Source organism: Berghia stephanieae, chromosome 14 (assembly GCF_034508935.2).
Source record: "Berghia stephanieae isolate SIO BIC M18660-M18661 chromosome 14, UCSD_Bste_1.3, whole genome shotgun sequence".
NCBI classification, from domain to species: domain Eukaryota; kingdom Metazoa; phylum Mollusca; class Gastropoda; order Nudibranchia; family Aeolidiidae; genus Berghia; species Berghia stephanieae.
The window spans coordinates 15,199,790-15,212,289 of NC_088373.1; the positions used below are offsets into that span (position 1 = coordinate 15,199,790).

The 12,500-nt window shown below is 36.6% G+C and overlaps 1 protein-coding gene across 5 annotated transcripts in view; it reads left to right on the top strand.

Annotated features, from left to right (window-relative positions):
* LOC144959976 (SCO-spondin-like) overlaps positions 1 to 12,500 on the top strand; it is a 132,057-nt gene that overhangs the window by 81,949 nt on the left and 37,608 nt on the right. For all 5 annotated transcript variants that reach the window (XM_078892862.1, XM_078892865.1, XM_078892866.1 and 2 more), the window contains exons 26-30: positions 1,243 to 1,416; positions 3,266 to 3,445; positions 4,852 to 5,034; positions 6,164 to 6,334; positions 11,813 to 11,983. In XM_078892862.1, coding sequence (XP_078748988.1) covers positions 1,243 to 1,416; positions 3,266 to 3,445; positions 4,852 to 5,034; positions 6,164 to 6,334; positions 11,813 to 11,983 — 879 coding nt within the window. The remainder of the gene's footprint in view (positions 1 to 1,242; positions 1,417 to 3,265; positions 3,446 to 4,851; positions 5,035 to 6,163; positions 6,335 to 11,812; positions 11,984 to 12,500) is intronic.

The following is a 12,500-nucleotide window of genomic DNA, read 5'->3' on the forward strand; positions in this document are numbered from 1 at the left end:
CCATGACCGATTGGTCGTCGGGGGGACTCTCGGGATGCAGACTTCACGATTCGACGCCACTCATCACGGTCTTAGGCCTTCCTCATTAGATTGTTCCGCCAAGTCAATCCTGTCCAATTATATACAACATAGAGTTAACATTAATCTTGTACGTTTATTTTTTTGACTGTCATTTCAATTATCAGCACACATTTCAAACAAAACAAACAAACTTGAACTTTTATAAAGCGCTATATTCACTAAATTATGTTCTCAAAGCGCTTTACAAGGTGTCCCTAGCCAACAGAAACACTTAAAGTATACGACGAAACATGACGCCTGTTAGGCGATTGATGTTACAATTTTTCATTTTTTTTTTTTGCGACCAATACCACGTTGCAAACACTAGATAGCATTTTACACTGACTTCAGTGAGAGAATGTGAGTATATATTTTTCCAAGGACTCAACTATGCGCCGACCAGACTTTTGAGCATTTATAGAGCGCAATATCCACTAAACAGGCTCAAAGCCTTTTACAAGTGGTCCCTGCCAACAGCAACACTTAACATTTAGGACGGGACATGACGCCTGTTTGGAGATATTTCAACTTTTTTTCGGACAGAAACAACGCTGTTAACGGCCAGATAGATACTCAGTGTAAAATAAGTAAATCAACTACACGCGGCTCAGAGCCATTAGACCAGAGAGCCGACATAATACCGTTTCGAGGAGAGAGGGGAGGCGGGTACATTTAAGGTTTAAGATCTAATTTTCAACATCAAGTTCAATACCAACCCCCCCCCCCCCCCCCCCACAAAAAAAAGCAAAAAAAAAAAAACAACAAAACAAACCAAAAAACAAAAACAAAGAACAAACAAACAAAAACAAACAAACAAACAAACAGAAAAAAAAACAAACCTGAGAAGATTGGTTATAATAATTCTCGACGTTCACTTATTCGCAGGTCTGATAACCCAATTCCTTATGGGATCATTGTTGCGCTGGAAATATCAAAATATGACGCAAAATAATTAAATCCTTGAAAAAGGCTATTTACTCACAATCAAATTCTCTTATTTGTACTCAGGTTTAAAATGAGTACTTGGCCGTTAACAGCATTGTCTCTGTCGGAAAATTATTGTAATATCTTCCTACATGATAAGTATTGCTGCTGGCTAGGGACACCTTTTAAAGCGTTTTGAGCACATTTATTAGCAGATATTGCTCTATATAAATGCTCAATTATTTCTTTTTTCCATAGGTGTGGTGGAATGGAGCGTATGGTCTCCGTGGACATCCTGTAGCGTGTCGTGTGGACCGGGCACCAGGAAACGATTCAGGGACTGTGAAAATCCCTATCCACAAGCCTGCAAGGAGACTTGTCCAGGGGAAGACATCGAAGAAGTTCCATGCCCGTCAAATCCTCCATGCTGTGGTAAATTTTTTTTCTGATACTAAGCTGCATGCTGTGCTTAAACTTATCAGAATTAAAGCTTGGCTCAAAATTTAGGTCAACATTTCATTGCAAAGAATATGTTTTATTTCTTAAGCTTCTAAATAAACGTAAGCTTTGATTTGAGAAACGAAAACAGATAATCTTTTCGTTTATTAACTTTCATTCAATTTCACATTGATATTTATTTCTTGGAGCTTCGAGCAGCAACATTTACATATTTCCTAAGCTTCGGAAAACACAGATTTCACAACTCTCACCTTATGAGATTTAGGCTCACCTTAATTCATCTACTAGTTGTTTCAACTTAATACTAGACTGACATAGTGGGTCACAATTAGGATTTAATTAAAAAAACAACAAAACCTGTCGGATCGTTAGAGTTAAAGACCTGAATAATATCTTACACCAATGTCTGCTCCTTAGCTCTTTCCTTACCGATAATTTTCACTATTGTTCCCAAAAATGGCAGGCTTACCCAGCAGAAAAAAAATAGATTAAAAAATAAACTCAATCAAGCTCTCAACAAAATAACGTTATGTTCTTAGTAATTTAACACATATCATTCTTCAAAGTTTGTGATGTACAAAATAAATCTGAATAAGAATAATTGTATATTGAGTCGTAGTAGATCTAAATGAGATGATTTTGCTGCAGGTGGTAAGGAAAAGGTTAACTCACTCAACCCTAACACCGACTATATCTGTAGTTTACCCAGGTTTCTTTTACCCCATGCCTATCTAATCTATTACATTTTTTTCTGAGACAAATTATAGGCGTAGTATCAAAGCTAATGTTTTTGGTTTTTACATGTTAATGATAGTTGAATAAAACTATCTATGTACATGCTCATTTTTAATACATTTTTTTTCCAATTTTAAATAGCAAAAATCTCTAGGATTGAGTTAGTTAATGAGTCACGCGAATGTTAAGATCACCACAACATCATTTTTTTCCCCACAGAAGGTGTCAAGTGGTCCAAGTAGGGGAAATGGACGCCTTGTTCAGCCACCTGTGGCTTACCCAGCAGAAATATTTTTCTTTAAACTCAAGTTTTCTACAAAACAACTTTATGTTCTTATTAATTAAACACAAATCATACTTCAAAGTTTGTTTGATGTACCATATAAATCTGAATAATAAAAATGTATATTTATTGAGTGGTAATAAATGAGACGATTTTGCTGTAGGTGGTAACTTGACTTAGATGCCTTTCGCGTCTCGACCGAAAGATCGGGTCGCCTTGGCTGTTTCCAGTATTTCCTGTGTGAGGTGTCTCCAATATTGCCGGTCCTCTGCTAGGGTTCTCAGATTTTCAAGGTCCCCTGCCGTTATGAGACTAATGCTTTGTCCAAGTGTTGTGAGGTTTTTGTTTAGGATCACAGGGAGTGTAGGTGGTAAGGAGAGGGTTAATGAGTCACGTGAGCGTTGACATCTCTACAACATGATTGTTACAGTGAATGACATAATCAGACGGATGGTGAAAAGGTTTGAACTGAGATATTGCCAAGTTTAGTTAGAAGGTCAATTTTTTTTATCAAAAATGAGTTCTTGTCATAAATTATTAAATCAACTCTTTTTGTACATCTTCGTGAAATATCAAAGCTTACTTTCACTTCTTAATATTTTTTACAGCTAGTCAAGGTGCAAAGGATGGAATTTGAGAAAAAGTTGCTGGATACCTTTTCCATACATCTGATCATAACTTTCATGAAAAATCACACGATTTACCTCAAATAGAGATTAAAATGCTCTGGGTAGCATATTATTCTTTCAGAAAATGAAAATCCAAAAATGTCACTGATTATGTCATGCAATTTTCTTCCCACAGAAGGCGTCAAGTGGTCCGAGTGGGGGAAATGGACGCCTTGTTCAGCCACTTGTGGTACTGGTGTTCAAGAACGTGATAGAACGTGCATAAACACTGATCCAATAAACTGCCGGAATCCCAAATTCTGTAAAGGCAAATCGAAGCAAGTCAAGAACTGCAAGTCTAAAACGGATTGTTGTGGTAAGATATAATTCACATTTGTTGCTTCCTTTCTTTTTGGTGAGACTTTGTCTCATGAGTGTATGGCAGTCGCCTCTATGCCACTCTCTCGACGGATTCAAGTTTAAAATGACCACCGATAACATGGGTAATCTCTGCCAGAAAAAAATAAGATTAAGAGCTCTTATCTAGTGCAGCAGGCGGAGTTGTCGTACCAGTAAGATCGCGGGTTCGAGCCCCCATCGCCGCCGCGAAATTGTTATTCTCTATTGTCTTCTGGCACTTTCCTACTCACTTCATTCCTTGTTGTTATGCAACATGATAGACCCGCGAAGGTCTTTGAGCACATACAGAGGATGTTTTGGTATGATGTTATGTAAAAAAATGCTCCAGACAAACATAGCACCATGATTTACGATTCGACTCGCATTCTCTATTTTTTTGTCCAAGTTAGTAAAGATTATTTCAGCTCGAAGTACAATAGATAGTTCAGTCTTAGAATATAATTTGTCGCAAATGATCAGATTGGGGGTCCCGATAGCTCAGTTGGTAGATCACTTGCTTCATAAGAAAAGAGACCCAGATCAATCCCGGGAGCAGTCGAGATTTTGTATGCCCTCTCCTCCCCCCTCCCCTCACCCCTGTCCACCTTGCAGTGACCGGGAACCCGGGTCAGTTAGATCTATCGGGAAGATTGCGATTAGACTAGTGTCCTATCCAAAGCGTGACGTGCGGTTGCAATGGTCCTTTTCACGCTATAGAAACTGGGATAAACTCCGGCTCCATGGGCCTGGTTCTGAATGAAAGATTACTTTTTCATCAGAAATGGCTTTGCCCAGAAAATTATAAATAAGTGTTTTTTCAGAGTACGGCCATTAACCGTGCTGCTATTTATTGGTCTTGTGGTATGACACTCGCTTCGGATCTGAAGGTCCTGGGTTCAAGCCTCACTAGGTGCATAGTTGAGTCCTTGGAAAAGGCTCTTTACTCACATTCTCTCACCGTACTCAGAGGTATAAAACGAGTACCTGGGCGTAAACAGCGTTGTCTCTGTCAGGAAAAAAAATTAATATCGCCTAACAGACGTCATATCCCGTCCTAAATGTTAAGTGTTGCTATTGGCCAGGATCCCCTAGTAAAGCGCATTGAGTAAGTTTAGTGGATATTACTCTATATAAAAGTTCAATTAAAAAAAACCTATACATTTAAAGATGTTATGGATAATATGCGCTTGGCTAAGAAGCTCACAACATTGCCATCCGGAAGTATAACGGACAAACACACAAAACCACGAACTGTTATAGTCTGGTTAATACAGTTAAATGAGAATTACCCATAAACGTAGATGGCAAAAAACATTAACAAAGACCCGAGTGATGTCAATTTCATTCTATCTATACCTACTTCTCTGTTTTCAAATCACACAGTGGATGGCAACTGGGGTCGATGGAATGAATGGTCTCCATGTTCGGCCACGTGTGGGCGTGGCACCAAGGAACGGAGGCGTTTGTGTGACTCGCCCCCAGCTAACTACTGTGGCCGGAAGTGTGTAGGACGAGAATATGACACGGAGACCTGCGAAGCAAACATCATCTGTCCAGTTGTCTGTGGTGAGTTGATGATGATGATGTTGGTTGAGGTAGTGGTGGTGATAGTGATGATGATGATGACGATGATGATGATGATGATGATGATGATGACGATGATGATGATGATGATGATGACGACGACGACGACGACGATGATGATGATGATGATGATGATGATGATGATGATGATGATGATGATGATGATGATGATGATGATGATGGTGATGATGATGATTGTAGCGGTAGTGGTGGTGATGTTAGTATTGATTCTAATAGTGGCTAGGATGATAATGCTGCTGACGATGATGATGGTGATGATGGCAATGGCTATGATGACGATAGGAGGGTTGTTGATGATGGCGATAATGGTGATGATAATGATGATGTTGATGATGGCGATAATGGTGATGATGATGATGATGGTGATGATGGCAATGGCTATGGTGACGATAGGAGGGTTGTTGATGATGATGATAATGGTGATGATAATGATGATGTTGATGATGGCGATAATGGTGATAATGATGATGATAATGCTCATGATGACGATGATTATTATGTTGTTGTTGATAATGATGAATAAGATGTTGATTATAACGGTAATACAAACAATGATGATCAATTTGATAATAGTGATAATAAGAATAATTGATAAATTAATGATAATTACTTTAATGATTGAAATAAAATTGGTACCTTCCAAAGTTAATAAATGCTAACACTTAGTAGCAATGCTTTATATTACTCGAATATTTTTTTTATGTTATGGTATGTTCTATTATATTATACTATATTATATATATTTACAATAGGCTTCAACAGTCGTGATGTCACTTCCCTCGTAATGACGCATAGTAACTTAGTAACTGGTCCTAAACTATCGAAACAATGGCGGACGCCCTTATGAAATACTTCTCCGACGAGCATGAAAGTGTATCCAAAAGAGAAAAGCATTATAAATCTGATCATGTTTTGACTTTTATACATTCTGATCACATGACAAATGAAAAAGTTCTAGCTAGCTTGAAGAATGAAGAGTATAAATTTTCTTTGTTTAGAACCAAGCTGTTAGTTGCTGGGCGGACGTGACATCATACTATTGAATCCTATTAGGAACTTAATATTTTGAAATATAAATTACTGAATTCAGACGAGAGAAACTGGAGTGAGTGGACACCATGGACTTCGTGCCCTACGACCTGTGGGTCATCTGTGGTTCAAAGGTCAAGGAAGTGTGACCCACCCACCTCCAATTCGTGCAAGGACTCGTGTCGAGGGGACAGCACTGACAGCAAGCTTGTTTCCTGCGGGCCCGAACCAAGTAAAATCAATATCTTTAAAAATTCTCTGAACACATATATAATATTTATTTACATTTATAGGGAGGCCTTCCGAAAGCTCCTACATCCCCAGTACTCTTGTTCTAGTAGGGGGTTTGGGAGGGGGAAAACCTTTTTTGTAATGTTCTAGTAGGGGGTTTGGGAGGGGGGAGACTTAAAAAAAAGGCTGCGGTTATTCAGAGTCGACTCTGAATAACTGTCTACGGTTATTCAGAGTCGACTCTGAATAACTGTCTACGGTTATTCAGAGTCGGGGAGTCCACTCTGAATAACTGTAGACAGTTGACTCTGAATAACTGTCTACAGTTATTCAGAGTCGGGGAGTCGACTCTGAATAACTGTAGACAGTTATGAGTGATGAACTTCCAGTTACCAACCACACGGTTTTTCTGGGTTTTTTTCTTCTCTCCCACCTCTGTTTAACCCTACGGGAAAAAATCGTTTTACTTTTTGGTATTTTCTTGTCTCTTCTGTCATGGCAGTTTTTTTTTGCATCGGTGATTTGCATTGCGGCCGCAAAATTTGCAATTTTTTGCAAATTGTCGAGATTTTGAAAAAAAAATATTTAAAAAATATAGTGGGGACCGCGGATTTCTGGGATTTGTTTTTTGTCATGTCAAACATTTTCTGCTCAGTGGTAGTTCAGGGGGGGAAAACAATAATATGCCTTCTATCATTTTTTGACACCTCTGCTCAGTTGCATGAATTTTGGTGACACTCCTTTATTTATGACGTTAGTCTAGACACGCTGGCGCCAAATGTCAAAGGCGGCACAAGACACATGGTGGCCATGGATGAGAAGATGATCGAAAAGGAAGGGGATGGAGCAAATGGGTGTAAATATTTGTGTACTTTTTAGCTGTGTAACACTCATTTGGCGATTTTATGTTTATAAGCGTGTCTTTTTTTTTCTTCCTTTTAAAGTTTTGTTTTGTTTTTGTTTGATTGTTCTGAATTTGTTAATATTAATAGAATTCATTACAACTTGTGTCTAATTATAAAACAATTTTAAAAAAATAAAAATCAATTCATTAATTAATTCTCTCTCTCAGCCACCCTTCTATCTTCATATTATGTTTATAGATATCATTTGGTAATAGAGAGATAATAAGTTAGGCTGATCGATTTAAGAAATGATTGTTTATAAGCTAATTTAAATTTGCTTTGTTGATGGAATATGTTTTGCAATTGATTAAAGATTCTTATTTATAAGCGACTGAAGTTGAAAAATCGCCAAGTTTTAAGAATTTGGCATTAAAATTGCCAAAGTCACAAAATAACCGTAGTAAACTGGTATCAAATTGAAAGAAACTCATCTCGCAAGAACTCAACTCGATAATTCGATAGGCTACTTGGCTCTAAATATCTGTACACATGGTTATCCAGGGTCGACTCTGAATAACCATCTACAGTTATCCAGAGTCGACTCTGAATAACTGCCTACAGTTATCCAGAGTCGACTCTGAATAACCACTTCGTAAAAAAAAGTCTCGCGCCTCCAAAACCCCCCTACTAGAACATTATAAAAAACAAGAATACTGGAGATGTAGGAGCTTTCGGAATACCTCCCCATTTATAATATAACACAATGATTGGGTAGTCTGGTCTGTTAGAGCTGAAGGAAAGAGCTTTGTGTGACTATGTCGTCTAATGGTATAACATTCGCTTTCGGATCGAAAGGTCCTGGGTTCGAGCCTCGCTCGAAGCATAGTTGAATCAGTTCTTGGAAAAGGCTCTTTACTCACTTCACATTCTCTCACCGTACTCAGGTGTAAAATGACTACCTGGCCGTAAACAGCATTGTCTTTATCGGAAAAAAATTGTAATATCATCTAACAGGCGTTATGTTTCGTCCTACATGTTAAGTGTAGCTGTTGGTCATGGACCCCTTGTAAAGCGCTTTGAGCACGCTTAGTGGATAATGCGTTATGCAAAAAAGCTCAAGATCAATTTTGCTACAGACTGGCTGACGTCCTATCTGCAAGCAAAACTGCTCTATTAGTGCTACAGACTGGCTGACGTCCTATCTGCAAGCAAAACTGCTCTATTAGTGCTACAGACTGGCTGACGTCCTATCTGCAAGCAAAACTGCTCTATTAGTGCTACAGACTGGCTGACGTCCTATCTGCAAGCAAAACTGCTCTATTAGTGCTACAGAAACGGGGTTATACGAAGGGACGGTTTGTGGACCTTAAGGCTTTAGAGCAATGCTTATCTAGATCTAGCATATTGAATGCTACAATTTGAGCAAATTCTATGCGCTGCTTCTTTCTTACGTATTATTGTCCAGTTGTGTGGTCTTATAGTGTGACACGCCTTCGGACCATATGATCCTGTGTTTCGAGTAGCGCTCTGAGAGGCGCAAAGTCGAGTTCTTTGTTAACCACACACAATGAATGTGACACTGAAGACCAATGAGAAATGAGAGGACTGCGCTGTTTAAAAAATGTTACTGTAAATTTGAGGAAACCTTCTTTTCCATTTTATTATATCATTCAATTCTTTGAGTTTCAAGCTGCCGCATTTATAGATAGAACGAAGATGACGTCAATCTGGTCTTTGTTATTGTATTTTGCCATCCGCGTTTATGAGTACTTCTCACTAAACGGTATTAACCAGACTTTAAACGTTTATGGTTACACAGAGATTTGTGTGTTGGTCCGTTATACTTCCGGATGGCAATGTTGTGAGCTTCTTAGCCAAGCGCATACTATCTATAGTATATCCAGTTTTTTACACAACCTTGTTCAGTATAACACGAATGTAACTCTAGATTTTTTGCAGGAGATACAAGCAGATTTTTTCGGAAGAAAAAGCAGGTTGAAGTACTGTGTTGTAAATTGCATGTCTGCATGGGAATTTAGTTGTATTGTTGTGTCGGTGGATGAGGGACACAGCGAGCAATAATATTTTTCTCCTACATCAACATTCTTCTATCTTATCAACCTTGCCTACCTAATTTTACCCTGTATCATACCAACCTCATTGTGTCTTATCTTATGATGATCTTTTAAAGCATAGTTGAAGTTTATTAACCTTTCTTTAAAGTTAATTGTAGTTCTTCGCTAATGGAGAAAAACATCTCAACAATAAAGTTTGCTGAGCGTGGTTTTGCATTTTCGGCTCCAATCTTATGGAATTCTTTACCACCCAAAACCCGACAATGTGAAAGTCTACCAGTCTTCAAACGTCATTTATAAACAAATCTTTTTTATTCTGCTTATCGTGATTCTATGTGAACTTCGAACAAGATGTGTGTGTGAATGTTGTGGTGATGTTGTAGTCGAAAAAATGAACTTGTGTGAAACCAAACAAAACAAAACTTTTGTAAAGGATCTCTAAGCACTATTTGTGGATATCAAAAAATGATAATAATAGTAATAATAATAATAATAATAATAATAATAATAATAATAATAATAATAATAATAATAATAATAATAATAATAATAATAATAATAATAATAATAATAATAATAATAATAATAATAATAATAATGATAACATTATTTTGTGGCATATAATCCTGGAGGCAGGCTGATTTTTCAGGGGAAGATTTTTCTGATATTTTTCATGTAATAATAATAATGATGATAATATATTATGGTTTTTATATAGCGCCTTACCGCGTATATGTACAAGCTCAAAGCGCTTAAGTGTAACGTGACAACTTTCACTCAAACATGAATATGAAACAAAGATATATAATTCTACAGTGTTACATATTAAAAAGAAACGTTTTAAGATGTTTAAAAAAAAGAATTCATTACTGTCTCTGATATATTATCTTGGAAGGAAGTTCCAGACAAGGGGTGCCGACTATTCAAACACATGCTCGCCAATTTTACGAGTCATTTTTTGGCTTCACAAGTACGTGATTATCAGACTTTGATCTTTGAGTTATGGATGTGATGTAGAATTTAAGCATGCCATTAATGTATTCAGGATAATCAGAGTGCATGTGATGTACCAAATCCACCGTGTAAACAAATGTTGAGTAGTTTTGTTCAAAAAGTGTTGTATATTTTCTGAACTTTTATTTTCTTTAACATCGTTGTCTCTGTTGGAAAAAATCATATTCTCGCCTAACAGGCGTGATGTATCGTTCTTTATGTTTTGTGTTGCTGTTGGTCAGGGACCCTTTGTAAAGCGCTTTGAGCATGTTTAATGGAAATTGCGCTGTATATATGGGGTAGATGCCATATATCGGTGAATAGAAAAAAATATCTACGAAAATCTACTCATTGTGTCAGTATCATGATACTTTCTAAACTTTAAATAAGGTAAGATATTGTTTTATGGTTCAATAATCAAAATAAAAAGTATTACAGATAGTCATGAAAAACAGTCAAAAGCGGTCATTCGATCAACACAGTACATAACATTTATGCTATAAAACTGAATAAGCAAACTTTGCCATTTATTTAGATTATGTGTTGCTAATTAATTAATTAATTCATCTATCTATCTATTTAGATTGTTGTTTACTTTCTATGTTGTTTTTGTTCATAATTATTTACTTGTAGATGTGATGAAAATTTTTCTTTACTCATTTTTGGCCTACAACTCTTTTTTGACGGCCCCCTCCCTCATCAGGGAGAAATATTTACTTGTGCATGAATTTATATATTGGTCTAGTTTCTATGGTTATATCGATGTGTTTATCAATGTATTTATATTATAATTATTTATTGATCTATTTATCATCCATGCATCATACGTTACTTAGCAGATATATTCTAAAACTTTGTAATTTATCATCAATTTTGGGACCAAAACAAAGTTGACGATGCTATACACATATTCATGAACTTAGACCTTTGGGCTGATTATCTGCTCTAGTTTTCAGTTTGATCGATCCAACGTATACATATATGCAGGCCTGACATCCGATCATCTTTATTGGCCTAGATTAACATCGTTGTAAAAGGACAAAATCTTGCGTCATTATATTAGATTTTCCATTGCCCCAATGGGCCCATAAGGAATTGGATTATCAGACCTGACAATAAGTGCACGTTTGATCGATCCATCGTGTTGTTCAAGAAATAATTCGCGTTATATACGGTGGCAAATCGGAAGCTGGTCTTTATAACAAGAGTGTAAGAAAAAGATGGTAGATACATGATTTGTTGTTTGTTTATTTCGATGTTTCAGTGACTGAAATTATGATTTAAATTGAATCAATCTGACTTCACCTATTCCCCCCCCCTCCTTTTTCATAATTTTCTCCTCCTCTTTCATCATCTATTATTATTATTATTATTATTATTATTATTATTATTATTATTATTATTATTATTATTATTATTATTATTATTATTATTATTATTATTATTAATATTATTATTATTATTATTATTATTATTATTATTATTATTATTATTATTATTATTATTATTATTATTATTATTACTATTTAAATCTCTTCACAATGATTCATTTTTTTCATTCCGTAGTCGATGGAAACTGGTCTGAGTGGAATGATGCTGACTGCCGAGGTACCTGCTCTCTTGTCACCAAGTTTATGACCCGTTATTGTAATAATCCGTCTCCGAACTTCTGTGGCAAACCATGCCCTGGGCGCGCCACGGAAGAATGCGACCCTGGTCTGTGTACCAAGAAATGTGGTAAGTTGAACAAAATATGTGACTCACCGATTCTATTAGATATTATGGTGTGGTGAACCAGAATGGGAAATCTTAATTTAAAGTGAAAATAGGGTTCAACAGTCGATATCACTTCTCTCGTATTGACTTAGTAACTGGTTCTAAACTATCGGAACAATGGCGGACGCCCTTATGAAATAATTCTCCGACGAGCATAAAAGGGTATCCAGAGGAGAAAAATATTATAAATCTGATCATGTTTTGACTCTTGTACATTCTGATCAACATGACATGTGACAACGTTCCAGCCAGCATGAAGAATAAAAAGTACCGATTTTCTTTGTTTAGAACCAAACTGCTGGTTGCTGGGCGGACATGACATCAGAGTATTGAATCCTATTGCTACATCAACATTTGGACAGTCCTCAGCAGCTTAAGAAACAACGGCACCTTTCGTTTTGGGGGAAAACCAGATTTTACTATAGATAGTATGCGCTTGATTGAATCATATCTGACAAGAACTCATTTTGGATAAAAA